Source organism: Physella acuta, unplaced genomic scaffold, assembly GCF_028476545.2.
Source record: "Physella acuta isolate Inbredline_101_S28 unplaced genomic scaffold, ASM2847654v3 ptg002065l, whole genome shotgun sequence".
NCBI classification, from domain to species: Eukaryota; Metazoa; Mollusca; class Gastropoda; family Physidae; genus Physella; species Physella acuta.
In genome coordinates this window covers 48,793-69,339 of record NW_026733568.1, presented here as the reverse complement: position 1 = coordinate 69,339, position 20,547 = coordinate 48,793, and the positions used below count along the sequence as shown (strand labels likewise).

The 20,547-nt window shown below is 33.1% G+C and overlaps 1 protein-coding gene across 1 annotated transcript in view; it reads left to right on the top strand.

Moving 5' to 3' along the window:
- Positions 1 to 154: 154 nt before the first annotated feature.
- The window catches only part of LOC131931960 (uncharacterized), a 58,692-nt gene continuing 38,299 nt past the window's right edge, over positions 155 to 20,547 (top strand). The window contains exons 1-23 of the mRNA XM_059288802.1: positions 155 to 190; positions 1,753 to 2,175; positions 2,483 to 2,569; positions 2,681 to 2,790; positions 3,073 to 3,192; positions 3,306 to 3,382; positions 3,617 to 3,754; positions 4,055 to 4,134; positions 4,759 to 4,924; positions 5,441 to 5,647; positions 7,031 to 7,192; positions 9,124 to 9,225; positions 9,637 to 9,808; positions 10,235 to 10,309; positions 10,538 to 10,690; positions 11,798 to 11,888; positions 13,143 to 13,251; positions 16,228 to 16,382; positions 16,548 to 16,598; positions 16,728 to 16,810; positions 17,664 to 17,741; positions 19,174 to 19,345; positions 20,320 to 20,382. Coding sequence (XP_059144785.1) covers positions 1,767 to 2,175; positions 2,483 to 2,569; positions 2,681 to 2,790; positions 3,073 to 3,192; positions 3,306 to 3,382; positions 3,617 to 3,754; positions 4,055 to 4,134; positions 4,759 to 4,924; positions 5,441 to 5,647; positions 7,031 to 7,192; positions 9,124 to 9,225; positions 9,637 to 9,808; positions 10,235 to 10,309; positions 10,538 to 10,690; positions 11,798 to 11,888; positions 13,143 to 13,251; positions 16,228 to 16,382; positions 16,548 to 16,598; positions 16,728 to 16,810; positions 17,664 to 17,741; positions 19,174 to 19,345; positions 20,320 to 20,382 — 2,860 coding nt within the window. The 5' untranslated portion in view covers positions 155 to 190; positions 1,753 to 1,766. The remainder of the gene's footprint in view (positions 191 to 1,752; positions 2,176 to 2,482; positions 2,570 to 2,680; positions 2,791 to 3,072; positions 3,193 to 3,305; positions 3,383 to 3,616; positions 3,755 to 4,054; positions 4,135 to 4,758; positions 4,925 to 5,440; positions 5,648 to 7,030; positions 7,193 to 9,123; positions 9,226 to 9,636; positions 9,809 to 10,234; positions 10,310 to 10,537; positions 10,691 to 11,797; positions 11,889 to 13,142; positions 13,252 to 16,227; positions 16,383 to 16,547; positions 16,599 to 16,727; positions 16,811 to 17,663; positions 17,742 to 19,173; positions 19,346 to 20,319; positions 20,383 to 20,547) is intronic.

The window sequence follows — 20,547 nt, the reverse complement described above, 5'->3', positions numbered from 1 at the left end:
CGTATGCTGTTTAAAATATTTAAAAAATTGTATGCTTAACTTTAAGTTAAAAAATATATTAAATATTACATTGGGATGCATTATATTTACAACAAAAAAGTATATTTAAAAAATGACAAATGACGAAACTATTCAGATGTGAGAAAATGATAGTTACGGAACTTGTTCCGATGGAATGCTGTTGCTACATGTAAACACTATGGCGGCTGTTATCAAACTCAAATTGTTTGCAAACATAAAACAATACTAAATATTATAATTAATTTAATTAGTAGGCCTAATAGCTAATTACTTCTAATTAAGCATAGGGCATAGTCTAGGGGGCCCTATTATATTCAGGAGTTCATGTTTAAATTAATAATGCCACACACATTTTTTCAAAAAATTATTTTTTGTTGCTAATAAATAATTGGTAATCTATCGTTTTGGGTACGTAAAATCGCCCGCGATTTGTAATGTGAAAAACAGGTGACTCCTTAAATTTTAATAATTATTTCACATTTTGAGGAGGATTTATGTTTTAAAAAATTCAAAAATGTTTCTTTGATTCATTTATGTACCTGTTTTTAAACAATTGAATTAAAACTTTTCCGTAATAAATGAAGACTAGCGATGTATCCAACAGATGCAACCATGCTCATTGACTATAGCAGCCATCTTGTCTAAGTTTTATTTTTATAAGCTTTTAGCGCCAGATTCAGGGGGAAGCCACTCTATTTTACAAATGGCTGCTGTTTATATAGCAAATCTTGCTCTCAGACACTGCTGTTTAAAGTTAATTTCTGGCCTATATCGATATATTTACTATTATTTAGCCATTGATTTAGGTTTATTATTCATTTATCTATAATATTTGACACAAAAGTATGACAATATACTTCTATTAAAGCCTTGACAATGAGGTAACGTTTTCGTACATAAATAGCCGCGGGCGATTTTACGTACCCAAAACGATAGATTACCAAATAATTAATAATTTAATAAATACTCAAATACTATTTGAGTAATATAGTAATAATAAATAAAATAATGTAGGCTAAGTAGTTATTATAGTTAAGTATGTATTCTACAAGGTTTTTTAGTGTGGTGATGGGAGCTCAGTATGAGTATAGTATAAATCTATATATGAACTTTATAACTTTTTTTAAACTTTAAAAACTATTAACTATTACTAGATCTAACTAGAATGGCTTCTGTGAAGAGAACAACAGAAGGCTTGTTTCTGCATGCTCAAATCAAACATGTGAATAGCTGAATAGTGAATAGTAAACACAAAACCTTTTATTCATAGTATATAGATCACTGGATCAATTTGTCTATTTGCCATCTACACTAAAATGAACTCTCCTATACTTTGATTGCCCCAACTATCTCTGCAACCTTCTTCGACATCAGCATCAATATTATGGTGTCATACTCACATTACAGTTCATTACACTCATTCTGTCATACAAATTAAACAACCGCACATACTCTCAAACTATATTGTCTACTGTCAGTTTGAACCAGCTTTAAATCATCCTCATTAATTGCTATATATCTTACTCTACTATTTAATCCAATTATATAAAAATCTACTCTACACCATGATAGGCATATTTTATAATAGGCTAGGACTTGATATACTTGACGCTAACCAATGGTCTTAATTACCATTTTCTTCAGCTGTGATTCTGATTTTTTTTTGTAATTTATTATGTTATTTTGTAATTTATTTCTTTATATTATTATAATCTTAAAAATTCTTTTTAGGTGTAAACAAAAATATGGAAACTAATATTGGTACAGATATTGGTTTGGATATAGATGAAGCTATTGAAACCATTCCTTTTGAACTTACTGAAAATGCTGGCTTTATAGAGGAAAGAAGTCTTTCAGACTTTGATTCATCATCAATTGATGAAGAATGTCTTTTTCTTGGAACCAACAATCCAGATGATACTTTAGAAGATTTGGACAAGGACGAATTAGATGCAATAGAAAATGATCAGGTTTACAAAGAAATTCAAGATTTTGTGGACCAGACAAAACATGGGCCAAAACCAGAAAGCTCAATAACAAACTCAGATGAATCTCCTCATGTAAAAACATCTCTGCACTTCTCATCTCTGCCTTATGGCCCTGTGTTGAGAACCAGCTATGAACATGGCAACATGTGCTCTGATATTATGGGGGGTAAGTGTATGAATAGAATTGTAATTAAACATTTAAATAAAGCAATTTATTTCTTGATTCAAATCAAGTTATGTGTGGGCTTAAGGGTGCTGACAGATTTTAGCCTGTCTACTAAACAAATGCTTATGAAAGCATTAAATTAAAACTTAACTCCCGTAATATATTAATTGAGATTGGCAATTTTATTTTTAAAATGAAACTTGCGTAAACAATTTATGTATGCTTTTTAAAAATCTAAGTATAAGAAATACATTTTAAAATAATCTATTCACTTAAAGTTATTTGTAATCCTATTTCTTCTCTGCAGTAACATACAATGAAAGAATGCGACAGTTTATAATATTGGATGCCAAAGGGATCACAACATGGAAAAGAGATGCTGTTAGTCATAGAGGTTGGGTCTTTGTCATTTGTTACTTTCTTTCTTACTATGTCATAATATTCAAGTAATACTACTTGGGGGAATCACAAATTAGTTCAATTGGAAAATATTTTTCTCTCTCAGTGGACAGAGTTCTTGAGTACCCAAAGTATGAGTACCGGGTGATCACACAAGTTGTTTATGCTAAAAAGTTCAACTGCTATTTTGGCCTAGGAAAAGATTTTTCTCTGAAGGTAGGACCTACGTTTTAGAGTTGACAGGATGAAATGTCACAGGACAAAACATCTCAGACCAAACATCTTTTGGACAAAATATCTCAGAGACAAAATATCTGTGGACAAAATATGTAATATTTAAAGAGAATTCTTTTATCATATTGTTTGTGTGTTATAATTTATTCATATTTTCAAGTAGGCCTCCTAATTGATGATAAAAAATATTTTGGTAGAATTTTTATGTACTCAACAAACACAACATTTTGCTGTGCAATAGTTTATATTTTTTACTGTTTCCAGGTTTTTAACAGAGATTTCATTGAGACATGTTCAGTCAGTGCAGACCTAAGATCAGTGCTGTTTATGCTCTTCAACCCACTGAGAGATGAGTTGATTACTGGAGGAGTTGGTGGAACTAAGGTTAGCTCTCACTATAGATTCAATATAGACATTGCCGATTATTTTCCTATAACAATGTAGCTGTATGGTGTTTTTTTAGTATTTTTTTACGCATGAGTTTCATTCCTTATTAGGTGTGGAAGTTTCAACAACAGGCAGAAAAATCTTTTGGCTCATTAAGACCCTTGGCTAATTATGGCCTATCATTAAAGTAAGTGCTTATGTGTTAATTATCAAAATTAGACATATATTTGTGATTATTGAAAAGCAGATTTCTGTTTTAAAAATGATTTATTATAAAGAGTACTAGTGTACACATTTTGTTATTGTTTAAAGAGGATAATGTAAATGAAGATCATATTTTTTATAATATGCATGACTGTATAATACATTTAGTGGCCTTGTTATAAAGTTTTAAAAAAAACCCTGATGTTTATGAAACCAGATATGAATTGCCAAATGTTGGAGGGGGCTGGGTGAAGAGAGTTGAGATGGACTATAACTTGGAACAGCTGTACTGCTGTAGTGATACAGGACTTCATGTGTATGACCTTGATGGGAAGCAACTCTTAACATTTGAGAGGTCAGCCTTCATCTGTAGCTTCCACAATCTTTGAATCTTATATTTATTGAAGAACTGAAATAAAATGTTTTTTTATGCAAATTAACACTTTTTAAATAAAAACTAGTTGGCTTAAAACATATCAAACTAATAAACTTAACAATATCAAAACAAAGTAAAGCAATTTTTGAATATTTGTAATATTTTATATATCAGGCTCTTTCTAAATTAAAATTAGACTGAATGACTTTAAGATTAAATAGGTTTGCAATATAACTGATGGATGAAGCAATCTTGTCTGTACAATTTTTATTGTTGTAGAGCTCACACAATGACCATCACTGGCTGCAGATATTCCAGGACTGCTTGTGTTCTGGTCACCTCATCTCTGGACACTGAAGGTTGGAAGTTTTCATCCATTTAATGCTTTTAGTATTAGTAAACATTTTGGGAAGCAATCAGTTTGGAAGTTTTCATCCATTTAATGCCTTTAGTATTGGTAAAAGTTTTGGGAAGCAATTACTTTGGAAGTTTTCATCCACTTAATGCCTTAAGTATTGGTAAAAGTTTTGGGGAGCAATCACTTTGGAAATATAAAATATTCTCCCATCTCTTTATGTTTTCAATGAAAAAAATCTTTTATACATAAGAATCCACACTGCAAGTCAAATGTGGGTGTGTATGTGGGGTGGGGGGTAGAGTAGTCACATGACCCTGCATCCCCCACACTGTGTGATTATTAAACTGCAAATTATTAGAAAAAATACTACATCAAAGTAAACATCATAACCATTTATGTCTTCTGACTACATTTTAGATAATTGAAATATACCACTTGTTTTTGTAAGTGAATATCTTGCAAAAAAAAATCCTGATGCTTCTATGTACATTTGTTTCAAATAGCCTAAACACTATGTTACTGGATGCCTTTGAAAAAGAAAAAAATCCTGATGCTTCTACGTATATTTGATTCAAATAGCTTAAACACTATGTTACTGTATGCCTTTGATTGTGTTTTGCTTTAGTCAAGGTGTGGAGCTTGATGGGTGGTCTGGTGCATACATTTAGAGGACACTCCCGAGCTGTGACCAGCTTACTCCTGCATCCTTACAATTCAAGCATCGTGGTCACCTGTTCACTGGACGGCAGTCTCCACATGTGGTCTCTGGACACTATGGAATCTATTTATAGGTAGGCCTAGCTTTTAAATCTTTAAAAAGTTTAAACATTGTCATAAGTTTCAATACCACTAAGCATTATCATCGTTATTTCTTTGTATCTATAATGAGATAAAGAGCCCTGTAGGTGATTCAACTTTTCAGTGACTCATCTAATCTGGACCCTAGTCACTTTAGCAGCTTTAGCCTCATTTCTCTTCTGATCTTTAGATTTTTAAATTTTTGTTTTATAATGTTGTCCTAAAATATAAAAAAAAAACATGGATTACATTAGTTTTCATTGCTATTTATTCATAAAGTCTGATGTTAATAAATTTTTTAAATGCATACCTGTTCATACAAATAATTATTTTCTTGGGTTTAAAAAATGGGTTGTTGGTAATGCATGTAATAATATTTCATTTAAATAATAATAAATTAAGCAATCCTTTTAGGCTGCCTGCAAACATATGGAATTTATTTTCCTGCTCTCAATTTATTCTGTGTTTATAACTTTAGTTTGTAATAAAGTTTATGTTTCATTCATTAGCCTAGTGGTGTCAGTGGATGGCATATTGTGGATGGGGCTGACGGATGACAACCTGCTCTACATGAGCACACCAAGAACACTAACTCTGTGGAACTTCAACTACAACATAATGTTCTGGGCCCTTGCCAGGAGTCAAGTCAACAGCTTGTCTCTGTGTAGGAGGAAAGGGAAAACCACAAGGCTAATGGTTGTTACTGAAGATAGCAGGTAGGTTCATTTAAACTTGACAGTAATATTTTATCTGGCAACTTAGTTTGGTTGTTACTGAAGATAGCAGGTAGGTTCATATAAGCTTGACAGTAATATTTTATCTGGCGACTTAGTTTGGTTGTTACTGAAGATAGCAGGTAGGTTAATTTAAACTTGACAGTAATATTTTATCTGGCCACTTAGTTTGGTTGTTACTGAAGATAGCAGGTAGGTTTGTATAAGCTTGACAGTAATATTTTATCTGTCAACTTAGTTTGGTTGTTACTGAAGATAGCAGGTAGGTTTGTATAAGCTTGACAGTAATATTTTATCTGTCAACTTAGTTTGTTTGTTACTGAAGACAGCAGATAGGTTCATATAAGCTTGACAGTAATATTTTATCTGGCAACTTAGTTTGGTTGTTACTGAAGACATATAAACTTGACAGTAATATTTTATCTGTCAACTTAGTTTGGTTGTTACTGAAGACATATAAACTTGACAGTAATATTTTATCTGTCAACTTAGTTTGGTTGTTACTGAAGACATATAAACTTGACAGTAATATTTTATCTGTCAACTTAGTTTGGTTGTTACTGAAGATAGCAGGTAGGTTCATATAAGCTTGACAGTAATATTTGATCTGGCAACTTTGGTTGTTACTGAAGACAGCAGGTAGGTTTGTATAAGCTTGACAGTAATATTTTATCTGGCAACTTACTTTGGTTGTTACTGAAGACATATAAGCTTGACAACAATATTTTATCTGGCAACTTAGTTTGGTTGTTACTGAAGAAAGCAGGTAGGTTCATATAAGCTTGACAACAAAATTTTATCTGGCAACTTAGTTTGGTTGTTAATGAAGATAGAAGGTAGGTTCATATGAGCTTGACAGTAATATTTTATCTGGCAACTTAGTTTGGTTGTTACTGAAGATAGCAGGTAGGTTCATATAAACTTGACAGTAATATTTTATCTGGCAACTTAGTTTTGTTGTTACTGAAGACATATAAGCTTGACAGTAATATTTTATCTGGCAACTTAGTTTGGTTGTTTTTGAAGATAGCAGGTGAGTTCATATAAATTTTACAGTGATATTTTAATTCACAACTTAATTTGGTAGTTTATTGAAGAAAGCAGGCTAACACATATTGGTTTAACAATAATATTTTAATTTGAAACTTATTTTAAAATATTTGTTTATTATTCATGCAATCTTAGTTCAGCATCACTTCTATTAATGTAAAATAAAATAAAAACTAAAAATAAATCTTAAATTTATTATATTATGTACAATTTTTTTTATTAACACTGTTGAAAGTACAAAATTGAATTTTAAGCTTTGTAAATTTAAAATCTTAAAAAAAAAACCTGTTTAAAAATCATTCTTTTGATTTCCAGTGTTCGTCTGATGGCTCGCAGTAACAGGAAAAATCTTTGCACAGTGCTGCCCCCTCCCAGCATATCTCCCTTACAAAAAGTGCTGAGTGTCTGCTATGACAGAGAACACAATACAATCTACATGCTAGTTAATCCTGCTGAAGTTTGGGTGTACACTACTAGGTAAGTAGAACACAATACAATCTACATGCTAGTTAATCCTGCTGAAGTGTGGGTGTACACTACTAGGTAAGTAGAACACAATACAATCTACATGCTAGTTAATCCTGCTGAAGTGTGGGTGTACACTACTAGGTAAGTAGAACACAATACAATCTACATGCTAGTTAATCCTGCTGAAGTTTGAGTGTACACTACTAGGTAAGTAGAACACAATACAATCTACATGCTAGTTAATCCTGCTGAAGTGTGGGTGTACACTACTAGGTAAGTAGAACACAATACAATCTACATGCTAGTTAATCCTGCTGAAGTGTGGGTGTACACTACTAGGTAAGTAGAACACAATACAATCTACATGCTAGTTAATGCTGCTGAAGTGTGGGTGTACACTACTAGGTAAGTAGAACACAATACAATCTACATGCTAGTTAATCCTGCTGAAGTGTGGGTGTACACTACTAGGTAAGTAGAACACAATACAATCTACATGCTAGTTAATCCTGCTGAAGTTTGAGTGTACACTACTAGGTAAGTAGAACACAATACAATCTACATGCTAGTTAATCCTGCTGAAGTGTGGGTGTACACTACTAGGTAAGTAGAACACAATACAATCTACATGCTAGTTAATCCTGCTGAAGTGTGGGTGTACACTACTAGGTAAGTAGAACACAATACAATCTACATGCTAGTTAATGCTGCTGAAGTGTGGGTGTACACTACTAGGTAAGTAGAACACAATACAATCTACATGCTAGTTAATCCTGCTGAAGTGTGGGTGTACACTACTAGGTAAGTAGAACACAATACAATCTACATGCTAGTTAATGCTGCTGAAGTGTGGGTGTACACTACTAGGTAAGTAGAACACAATACAATCTACATGCTAGTTAATCCTGCTGAAATTTGGGTGTACACTACTAGGTAAGTAGAACACAATACAATCTACATGCTAGTTAATCCTGCTGAAGTTTGGGTGTACACTACTAGGTAAGTAGAACACAATACAATCTACATGCTAGTTAATCCTGCTGAGGTTTGGGTGTACACTACTAGGTAAGTAGAACACAATACAATCTACATGCTAGTTAATGCTGCTGAAGTGTGGGTGTACACTACTAGGTAAGTAGAACACAATACAATCTACATGCTAGTTAATCCTGCTGAAGTGTGGGTGTACACTACTAGGTAAGTAGAACACAATACAATCTACATGCTAGTTAATCCTGCTGAAGTTTGGGTGTACACTACTAGGTAAGTAGAACACAATACAATCTACATGCTAGTTAATCCTGCTGAGGTTTGGGTGTACACTACTAGGTAAGTAGAACACAATACAATCTACATGCTAGTTAATGCTGCTGAAGTGTGGGTGTACACTACTAGGTAAGTAGAACACAATACAATCTACATGCTAGTTAATCCTGCTGAAGTGTGGGTGTACACTACTAGGTAAGTAGAACACAATACAATCTACATGCTAGTTAATCCTGCTGAAGTTTGGGTGTACACTACTAGGTAAGTTGAACTATTTTATGCATATATACTTTTAAGGTAGTTAAAATACTTTCAGTAAAATATATAGAACTAGTAAGCAAAAGATAATTAAGCAATTAAGACTATAACTAATTAGTTAAACTACTTTTTAAGTAGGCCTGCACTACTATACGAAACAGTTTATAAATAAAAAAAAAAAGAAGCTAAATACTTTGGGATATAGGCCTAATAATTTTTAAAATACTTTGTAAGCATAAAATCTTATTTGTTTTTACTTGGTAAAAAAAAATTAAAGTTGCTGTGCATGATGTTTAACAGACGTTTGATTAAAAATAACATCATTTACTTGTTCTAACATTAACACAATTTTAATGCAGATGTGTGTTTTTAAAATGAATTTTTTAATAGAAATATCAATTACATTTTAAAATCAGAACTGACCCTTCTTGCCGAGTAGCAGTTTGGAATGTGATTGAAATCCAGTCCAACATTTTGGCGAGCAGAGTTACTGGTGCAGGGGACTTCAATCCTTCTAGGTAGTAAAATTTTTGTTCTTTACTGTTTCAGGTAAAATTTAGAACAATTACCAAAGTATGATTTGTTAAGTAGTGGAAAGTTTTGTAAGTTTTGTCAGTAAAGTTCAAGAAGGACAAATTTATACAGTTTATACTACACTAAAAATTAAAGCAAAAAAAAACTTAAAAACAACACGTACATCACCATCTCCCTAGAACTACACCTGCTTAAAAATGCTTTGAAAGCTAAACTTTACTCATGATCTAAATTGTACATTCAAATGATAGAAATTTACTAACAATGAGGGTTCTGAAGTTTTTCAAATTTAACTTTAAAATTGGGCATTGTTATTTTGCTATTTAATGACTATACTTGTAAATCAGTCCAGCAAGTTGTCTTAACTTTAAGTAAAGAAGTAATTTACCCTGCAGGATGACCTTAAGTAAATCTGGACCAGTAAAGAGGGCAACAGAGAATGTGGCCGGGAATGTTCAACCTTCCAACTGCTGTTGTCTGGCTGTACTCAACTCACCTGTGGTCATGTGGACAGACCAAGGCTCAGTGCTCACTAGCCAGGATATTTTTCTTCTTCTTGGTCTGGAGGTAAAGTGGATTGGAATGTTTCAGCTGTTTCAAATAATATTTTTATACTTGGACTGGATTAGTATACTGTATAATATTACCATATAATAGAAAGTAAATTTTAAAAAAATGATGTCTTATCTGGCTGGATTTTTTTGTTTTACGTAGAGCTTATACTATTTTATTTAGAATGGATAGGAGCAATTACAAATTCTATTTAATTCACATAAAGATGGAGTTTTAAGTGTGTTTGTAGGGTCTGTGCTGGAATGGGGGATGTATTAATCTTATCAGACATTCTATTTGAAGCAATGGCCATAATAAGAAATGAACTCTATAAGAAATGCACTATGCACCATAATGTTTATGGTTGTGTTTGATATATTACAAAGCAGCCTTAAATATCTAGAAAACCTAAAAGCATATCTATACAACATTTATGAACAGGATGGCAGAATTTTGTTCATGGATCCAGTGGTTAAAGGTCAGAGATACCTGGAGTTCAAGACAGGAAAAGATGCTGTAAGTAATTTAACAAAATAAAACTTTTCAAATACACTTAAAAAATTTACATTTTAACAAATCAGAGCATGGTTTAGTAAAAGTATTATTTTTTTAAAGCCCAATTACTTACCAGATAAAATATTTGTTATTGAAACACAGTCCATCATACTAATACACATTTATAGTTTCAGAAAGTTAAAGTTTCTACCATGTTTTGGTTGTTTTATTAAAATGATTTCCTCTCAGGTGTTGGATATATCACATGACACGTCACATGACTGCCTGAACACCTTGTACAAGCCCAAAGGGGTCATGCTTGTCCATATCTGGAGTCTGCCCAACTTGACCATGTTGCATGAGGTCTTCACTGCCCCTGACCTTGGGGGATATGCCAGATTGGTAAATTAAAATATGTATCTTTTACTTAGTAATAAGTTATATTAAAATTGGTCAAAAAAGAAAATTACCTACCAAAAATTATAAAACACACATTACAATACTAGTAACACAAAGTAACTTTTATATCCCTCTCTTTTCGCTGTTCGTGCCCAAGACACTTGGGGCAGATGAAGTAGAGTTCATCTGTTTCAGAGACCCGGCTACCTTTCTTTTTCCTAACATGAGTTAGGTACCCATTAGAGCTAGGTGGACATTCTACTAAACCTTTAGATAACAATAAAATAAAAAATAAAGTGAATGAAATATGTGTAAAGACAATATATGGTCCCTTACAATTTGGTACCCGCTAAAATATCCTTAAGTATTATTTATATATTCTCTTCAATGTTTATCCATGCTTATAAAAAATTTTCTAATTGCCTTTTAAAAAAAAATCATTTTGTGTTTCTCAATATTTCATCCAATGGTTTTTTTTAATCCTAAAACCAGGGCAATTATCTAATGACTGGCTATTACAGTGGACATATCATCTTTCATTCAATGGTTTTTTTTTTATCCTAAAACCAGGGCAATTATCTAATGACTGGCTATTACAGTGGACATATCATCTTTCATTCAATGGTTTTTTTTTTATCCTAAAACCAGGGCAATTATCTAATGACTGGCTATTACAGTGGACATATCATCTTTCATTCAATGGTTTTTTTTTATCCTAAAACCAGGGCAATTATCTAATGACTGGCTATTACAGTGGACATATCATCTTTCATTCAATGGTTTTTTTTTATCCTAAAACCAGGGCAATTATCTAATGACTGGCTATTACAGTGGACATATCATCTTTCATTCAATGGTTTTTTTTTATCCTAAAACCAGGGCAATTATCTAATGACTGGCTATTACAGTGGACATATCATCTTTCATTCAATGGTTTTTTTTTATCCTAAAACCAGGGCAATTATCTAATGACTGGCTATTACAGTGGACATATCATCTTTCATTCAATGGTTTTTTTTTATCCTAAAACCAGGGCAATTATCTAATGACTGGCTATTACAGTGGACATATCATCTTTCATTCAATGGTTTTTTTTTATCCTAAAACCAGGGCAATTATCTAATGACTGGCTATTACAGTGGACATATCATCTTTCATTCCATGGAACCAGCCACTGACCTTGGCCTCAATAAACCTAAGAGTAAGCCAAAACTTAATGAATTCCCAACTTAACTGTTCACAGGAGTAGCTCTTTAAAATATGTATTACAACTAGATTTATTGGAGCTACATCCAAAATTAGGAAGTTATTATATGATTATGGTAGGGCTCTAGACTGCTAACCTGGAAGTCTCATCAAGTTTGAATCTGGGTTTAAGTTGATGAAATGTGAAGAGAATATTGTATATGTCATTTAAAAAAAAAACTGCAGTGAGCAATTTAAAAGAAGTGTAGTCACTGAGTGGCTTAGGGCAAAGGTTGTCTATGAAGTAGTTTTAATTAAAAATGACATTACAACAAGAACAACTGTTGAAGAGCTGCCTAGTTTAAATGATGTAGATGAAAGAGTTGTAATATAAAATCTGTTACAGCAATACCAGCTGTTGAAGAACTGCCTAGCTCAGGGGTAGGCAACCTGCGGCTCGCTTTCGATGTCAGGATCCGGCTCGCTAGTTCCATAATAATTATTTTATTTTCATAACGCATAAAAATATTATACTGAAAAACAATTTTAAACAAAATAAAAACACTAAGAATAAGTGGAGTAGAGCATATACAAACAGCTGACAGCTGCATGGACACAAGGCCCAGCTCAACAACTGTGATGTGGCCAGCGCCGTCGCAGTGGTTCCATGCTTTCCACTACCGAAGCGCACATTTAAAAAAAAAATATTTTTAATAGTAAAGGTTATGTTATTCAGAAGGCATTTTAGTATGTTTAGTGTGCATTAATTTAACTAGATTGACATAGTCTTATAGTTGTTAGCTTCTAAATTAGGTAGGGATGGTTTTATATTTGGATTTTATTATCCTAAAAGAACTAGTTGAAATACTTTATTATGTTTTGTGAGAAACGTGTATGTTTTTATATGAATAAATATTTTTTCATACTTAAACCCATTTAAAAAAAAAATTATTTAGCTAATCCTAATCAAATACCATAATATTGAAGAACAATTATTAATGGTTCTTTAAAAACTGGGCAATTTTGTAAATTGTAACTTTTGGCTCTTCCACCTCAAAAGGTTGCCTGGCCTAGCTTAAATGTTGTAGATAAAAGAGTTGTAATTAAAAATCTGTTACAGCAATACGAGCTGTTAAAGAACTGCCTAGCCTAAATGTTGTAAATAAAAAAGTTGTAATGAAAATTCCATTACAGCAATACCAGTTGTTGAAGAGCTGCCTAGATTAAATGCTGTAGTTAAAAGAAGTTGTAATTAAAAATTCTGTTACAGCAATACCAGCTGTTGAAGAGCTGCTGGATGAACAGCACAAACCTGAACACCTGGCTGCTGTCATTGCTGTTGATGTTTGCCCTGCTGTCAAAATCTTCTGCTCATGCAGGTCAGACTTTACTTATGTGTCCAGTCACAGAAGTTCAGCATCTTCCACTTTATTTTGTTTGTGCGTTTTTACGGAAACAACTGTATATCAATAAGATAAATAGTATGATGGCTATCGCTGTTAAATCTTAACTCTGTAAAATATGATATAAAAAAAACTTTAAAAAGTATTTAAAGTTATGATTATTATTTTTAATACATTATTCTTGTGCTTTTAATTCCCTCCCCCCTCTCCCAAGTGTTAGCATACATGAATATAAAGTTAATTAACAATAATCTCAATCTAACCAGAGGTGCTAGTGAAGTCACACTGTTGTGAAGGGCTGCATGTTTTGTTCTGACATGTTTCATTACATGTTGGCCTTCATATAATTCTTTAGTTTGAATATTAGGAAGTACTAGAATACCCGTCATCCGTTGGATAACTGTGTGTTTCGGGGGTCAACCATAAAAAAACATCTGTCACTCAGAGGCATAGCGACCCTTCCCGGCGCCGGGGAAAAACTTTTTGATTTGACCCCCCCCCCCCCCAAGATTTCGATTTTCAACCCCCCCCCCCCTCAAACTTTTGATGTGCACCCCCCCCCCCCCCACTCAAACTTTCGATTTGAACCCCCCTCAACCTTTCAATTTATTTTTCCAAACCATTTTGGCGCCCCAACATATGTCCCCCCCTCCCCCCCCCCTTCCCCCCCTCCCTAGATCTAGGCTAGATTCATTACTTTCCTTCGACAACTGATCTTTAGATCTAGAGAAATTTATTGTAAAACTAAATGAAAAAAGACAGTTTAAAATTGATATAAGTGTTGGAACGTAATAAATACAGCAAACGGACGTATTGTTAAAGTTATGACCGACAGAAAATTAGATTTAGATCGCGTTAAACTTTTGAATGGGAACACAATTTTCTTCGATAGACGCCGCCATTTTATTGTACTAAAGAGTAAACAAAAAACTGTGACGTCACGGTCCCGCCGATTGTAGTGGTCGTTCTAAACTTTTAAAAAAAATAGGGTTACTCTACGTATGAATAAATCAATAAATTAATTAACGTCTTTAAATAAATTTGTGATTAACAGTCTGTCTGCATTAAAAAATTATTCTCTACCTACATACTATTTTACAGCTCTCCAGATAGAGTAGAACATATCACAATACTCGATCGGACAAACAAAAAAACAAACAAAAAAACAAATAAATATTCAAACATGTAAACAAACTTGACTTTTAGTAGTATACTAGAATACCCGTCATCCGTTGGATAACTGTGGGTTTCGGGGGTCATCCATCAAAAAACATCACGTCTGTCACTCAGAGGCATAGCGACCCTTCCCGGCGTCCGGGGACAAACTTTTCGATTTTAACCCCCCCCCCCCCAAGATTTCGATTTTCAACCCCCCCCCTCAAACTTTTGATGTGCACCCCCCCCCATTCAAACTTTCGATTTGAACCCCCCTCAACCTTTCAATTTATTTTTCCAAACCATTTTGGCGCCCCAACATATGTCCCCCCCGCCACCCCCCCCTTCCCCACTCCACCTCCCCCCGCCTCCCCTCCCGCCCCCCCCTCCTCGCTACGCTACTGCAGTGTCACTTATCGTCACAAAAAACAGACCCCACATTCAAAAATATGTTTCTTATCTTTTAAAAACACAGAAAACACTGATTTCGGACTATCCCTTCATATACTGACGTCACATGTGACCTATTCAACTCTACTTCACCTGCCCAGTGTCCCGCCAAGTCTCAGACAACATGTTTTTATCGTTTAAAAAACGATTCCAGCCGAGCATGTCTCTGACCACACTATCCTTTCATATGCTTAGGACAAAGAAACAGATGAACTCTACTTCACCTGCCCTGTATCCTGCCAAGTTCAGATAGGCAACTTTATCATTCACATCTAAAAAAAAAAATTGAAAAAAAAAATATCATTGACATATTGGTCTAGAACCTGTGCCACCCGCATGAGAGCCGCCTACACTACCAACTTAGCTATTTACTTGTGACGTCACAAATGAATTTTTATACTATACTTTGAGTCTTCTTATGCAACTTGATTTACGCGCATAGATCTAGATCTAAGTCTAGTAGTAGTAACTTTCAAATTAAATTTTATCTTAAATTAGCCAAACAAAGATTTATATAAAATAATTAAGGCCTGAAATAGATTCTAGATGTATTAAGGCCTGAAATAGATTCTAGATGTAGAATTTACATTAAGTCTAGATCTAGAATTTACATTACATTGAGTCTAGTGACCTAGATCTAGGCTAGATCTAGGCTAGATTCATAACTTTCCTTCGACAGCTGATCTTTAGATCTAGAGAAATTTATTGTAAAACTAAATGAAAAAAGACAGTTGAAAATTGATGTAAGTGTTGGAACGTAATAAATACAGCAAACGGACGTATTGTTAAAGTTATGACCGACAGAAAATTAGATTTAGAACGCGTTAAACTTTTGAATGGGAACACAATTTTCTTCGATAGACGCCGCCATTTTATTGTACTAAAGAGTAAACAAAAAACTGTGACGTCACGGTCCCGCCGAGTGTAGTGGTCGTTCTAAACTTTTTAAAAAAATAGGGTTACTCTACGTATGAATAAATCAATAAATTAATTAACGTCTTTAAATAAATGTGTGATTAACAGTCTGTCTTAAAACAAAATTTTTTCTCTACCTACATACTATTTTACAGCTCTCCACGATGAGTGCAACCATGTGCAATAGTCAATCAGCCAAACAAAAAAACAAACAAAAAAAAAACAAACAAAAAAACAAACAAAAAAACAAATAAATATTCAAACATGTAAACAAACTTGACTTTTAGTAGTATATAGATTTAAAATTATTAAAAAATTACATACTAGCACTGATATTGGATTCATTAACAAAGAACATTCCATCCATAGATAGCACTTATGTGGGGTTCAGGTGTAATTAACATTAACAAAGAACATTGTGTCCATATTTAGCACTGATGGGGCAATAAAAATCTGGGATGAAAACACGGCACTGCTGACTGAGGTGATGCTGGACACCAGCTTGTCTGCTGCTTGTTTTCTCAACAACATGGGGGACTTGGTTGTTGGCTTCCAGAAACATCTTTTCTATATCGACCATTCCAAATGTAAGTACTCATTCACAAAACTCAAACTCAAGTCATCTTATACAGGCAAAATCATGTTTACTCTGAATCAGCTATTAGTGTATGATGCATTTCCTTTCTGTATATTTTATTTCATATTATTTTTTATAGAAATTAACAAATAATTAGATCAACCTGTTTTCACAGTATGTTCACAGTTATCTATACCTGAATCAGATGTTGACTCTTTTGATAAAGGTAATTTTATGAAAATAAATTGTAGAAACATTTTAGTTGACATTTTACAGCATAAAATTAAACATTTAAAATTAGATATAATTTTTTTTTTTCCTGAAATGTCTAATCTAAAATAAAACCTTGTTTTAGAGTCAATGATTTATGAAGATCCTGCTGTGGTCTATGAAGGAGTTGCTCCATACCCTGATCCTATTTCACTGGACAACTATCTGGTAGGAGCTCTTATGTCTTTTGCTAGTTAAGCCACCTACAAGGAGCTCTTTTGTCTCTTGTTAGTTAAGCCACCTAGTAGGAGCTTTATTGTCTCTTGCTAGTTAACCCACCTAGTAGGAGCTTTATTGTCTCTTGCTAGTTAACCCACCTAGTAGGAGCTCTTTTGTCTCTTGTTAGTTAACCCACCTAGTAGGAGCTTTATTGTCTCTTGCTAGTTAACCCACCTAGTAGGAGCTTTATTGTCTCTTGCTAGTTAACCCACCTAGTAGGAGCTTTATTGTCTCTTGCTAGTTAACCCACCTAGTAGGAGCTTTATTGTCTCTTGCTAGTTAACCCACCTAGTAGGAGCTTTATTGTCTCTTGCTAGTTAACCCACCTAGCAATGATTTTTCATTAGACCTAGCGATCCAATGGGCAGATGAAGTAAAGTTAATATGTTTCTTGACTTTTGGGTTGGCAGTCTAGAACTCTACCGCTAGGCCATTCCACCCCACAACTTCTTAATCTTTTCTTAGTTGACCCAACTGCTAGTAACTCTTTAGTTAAAACCAATAAAAAACAGCAACAGATTTTGTGAAGAGACTTAACAACTATTTGCCATACGGTACCCAGGCAACAGATAAATGATTAAAAATATAAAGAAGAATTGTTATAAATAACAAACTGGCCGCATCATTTTGCTTGATGTTTCATTTTTTTAAAGCATAATGAGAATCAGCATAGCTTACTAGCTCTGTGTAATAAACATCAATGTCTGTTGTAATCAGTCTAAATTTACATGTGTTCCATCATTTTTTTTTTTAAATTTTATACTGCTATGATTATGCTGAATGCTGTACATTTTTTGGGCAGATTCCTTATGACATTGAATTTTCTAAAGATTTCCTGGAAGGGAAAATACAGATCATCCCTGAAGTACTTAAAAAACAGGTAATTTGATTTTCTGTGTAAAAAATGTAGGTAAAATTTGGAATACTATATTAAACAATTGGCTGAATTTCATTCTTAAAACAAATTTTAGAAAATAAAGCTCGAGTTAAGGGGATATGCTATGTTTTTTTCTATTTTTTACAGTTTAAGATCTAAAGCCTTTTGAATACTTTTATCATATTTGGCATATAAAAGTAAGTATTAAACAGCAAAAAAAAGAATCTAAAACAATTTTGGTTGTCATGGAAACCCAAAAAACCTCCGCCATTTTGAATTTTTCGGTACTTTTAAAAATACTAAGGCTTTTTTATTTATGCTCCTATAGCAATCAAATTTAAACTGCTTATATTTCAGTATATATTAAAACTTTTGTCACGACAACTTTTTGAAATAATTACTAGTAAGAATTTTACAAGGTCTAAAAAATCGTACCCTTTTTAGTATTCAAAAGTTTCAAAATTTGCATATTAATTACGAAATACTTTTTTTCTATGAAAGCAATCACAATTCCCTCGTGACAAAAATTGTATATTTGCATCAAGAACAATTACTGAAAATATGGTTGGCATTGTTTAATAAATAAAAAAGTAGTAGGCTTTTTAGTGTTAAAAACATGCGAACTGAGAAAAACAGCCAAAAGTAACAAAAACGAGGTCAGGAAAGTACCATATCTGTGTAAACTGCAAAGCCGATTGTAAGCTTTGGGTGTTTCCGAGATGTATGAAATTAAGTTTATTAGATACATGAGAAATCCAGCTTTCCAATGATGTCAAATACAATATAATGACGGATAAAAAAACTTTTCATAGAGAGCTTGTAAGATTGGGAAAAATTGATTATTTTTTAATTAATAGGGTCATAAAAATCGTAATTCAAACACATAGAATATTTTTTTCTCTTTAAAGTTATTATTTTCTTTATACAAAAATGGACAAAGTATCCAAAAGTGCTAGAAACCGATCATGACGAAAAACAAGAAATTTTGTGATTTTTTCCGCGCATATCCCCTTAATTAACAAAGTAGATCTTAAGCCAATCTTAGTTTCTCACCCTGACCCTAAAATGTAACAGATATAACAGTATAAGCTTTAAATTGTAAAAACAAGTATTCTGACCTGATAGTTTGTATGGCAGATGAAGTAGAGTTTGCTTGTTTCTGTGATTTCGGTATATTTAAAGCTTGAGTCAGGTACTCATCAGTAATGTTTCTTTGACCTTGGCATATAAAGAAAAAGTGTAGTCGGCATGCCAAGCTGCCTCTCCCTAATTTGAGTCAGGTACCCATCAGCGCTGAGTGGACTCAAGAACATCTTACATACTTGAGTCAGAAATCAAACTTTATTTTAGTTAGCTATCAGGCGCTCTGATGCTCTACCAGCCTATTCCAAGTATTTCCTGAAAAAATATTTCAAATCAAGATCTTTTACTTCAGGAACCTTTGCCAGAGTCCAGATGTTCCATGGCACCAACAGAGATCTACTCATCCCCCGACTCAACGCCTCGCAGGCGGCTCTCACTAGTTGACCACATGCTGGACTACAAGGTCTCCAGCTATGAGCTGCTGCTGCACATGAAGAAAACCCTGGACCAACTGGCTGAAAGAGGTAGCTTGGGTTTTTTTTATCTCAACAAATTCATAACTGAACAACTACTTAAAATGTCTGATTCATGACTGAACAACTACTTAAAATGTCTGAAAGAGGTAGCTTGTTTTTTTTTATCTCAATAAATTCATGACTGAACAACTACTTAAAATGTCTGAAAAAGGTAGCTGGCTATTTTTTTTATCCCAACAAAACTGTCCCTAGACAATGACATAAATTAGAAAGAGTTAACTTATAATTTTTCTTTACTCCAACAAATTGCTACTGCGTAAACAACTACTTGAGTAGGTTTGAAAGAGGTAGCTTTTTGGTATTTACCTCAACAAACTCATGACTGAACAACTACTTAAAATGTTTAAAATATATGGCCTCAACAACTAATTGAGTATTTTTTGAAAGAATAAACAATTTTTTCCCACATATATAACACATTGAAACAAACTACCTTAATATAGTTGAAATATATTATTAAATATTGTTGAAAACTAAATATTAAGAGAAAAAATTAATCTATATCATTGTTTAAAATATAGTTATTTAAAATCATCATGTGAGTATAATACCACTATCCAGTGAAACAAAAAAAAATTTGAATATGTCATAAACATGGAAAAGTGGATGTTTTTTCTAACCTTTAAATAGTTTCATTCACTATGAATAGTTTCATTTGTAGGTCTTGTTATATGAACTAGAGTAATAAATATACAAGTCATCATAAAAACATGATTGCACTTGAAAATTTTATCCTTAAAGAGACAGAAATCGTTTAAGATTTTGTGTTAAGAAACATGCAGGTTTTAATTAATTTTAATCAATTTTTATCCTTACAATGAATTGTAATATGCTACATCAATGCTAAGACCTAGTTTTATATAGAAGAAACAGGGCTATTTTTTGTCTGCTATTGTTCTGCCATTTTGTTTGGGGATAACTCTCATCAACTACCCATGATTTATCTGCCCAAATTTTAACAGAGAAGAAAGATGCCAGACAGCTGATCCATGAACAAAAGAAAGCCAAAGAAAGCAGAAGCACTGGTACCTTGCTCTGTGTTTAATCAACATTGCTTTTTGCTTTCTCGTTGATTTTTTGAACTGATTTTCTAACAGCATTATTTAAGATGAAGAAAAGTTGTGGTAACATCTATATCCACCATTAACAACTTAAAATTTCTTTATTATCTGTCTTTGTGAAACATTTTA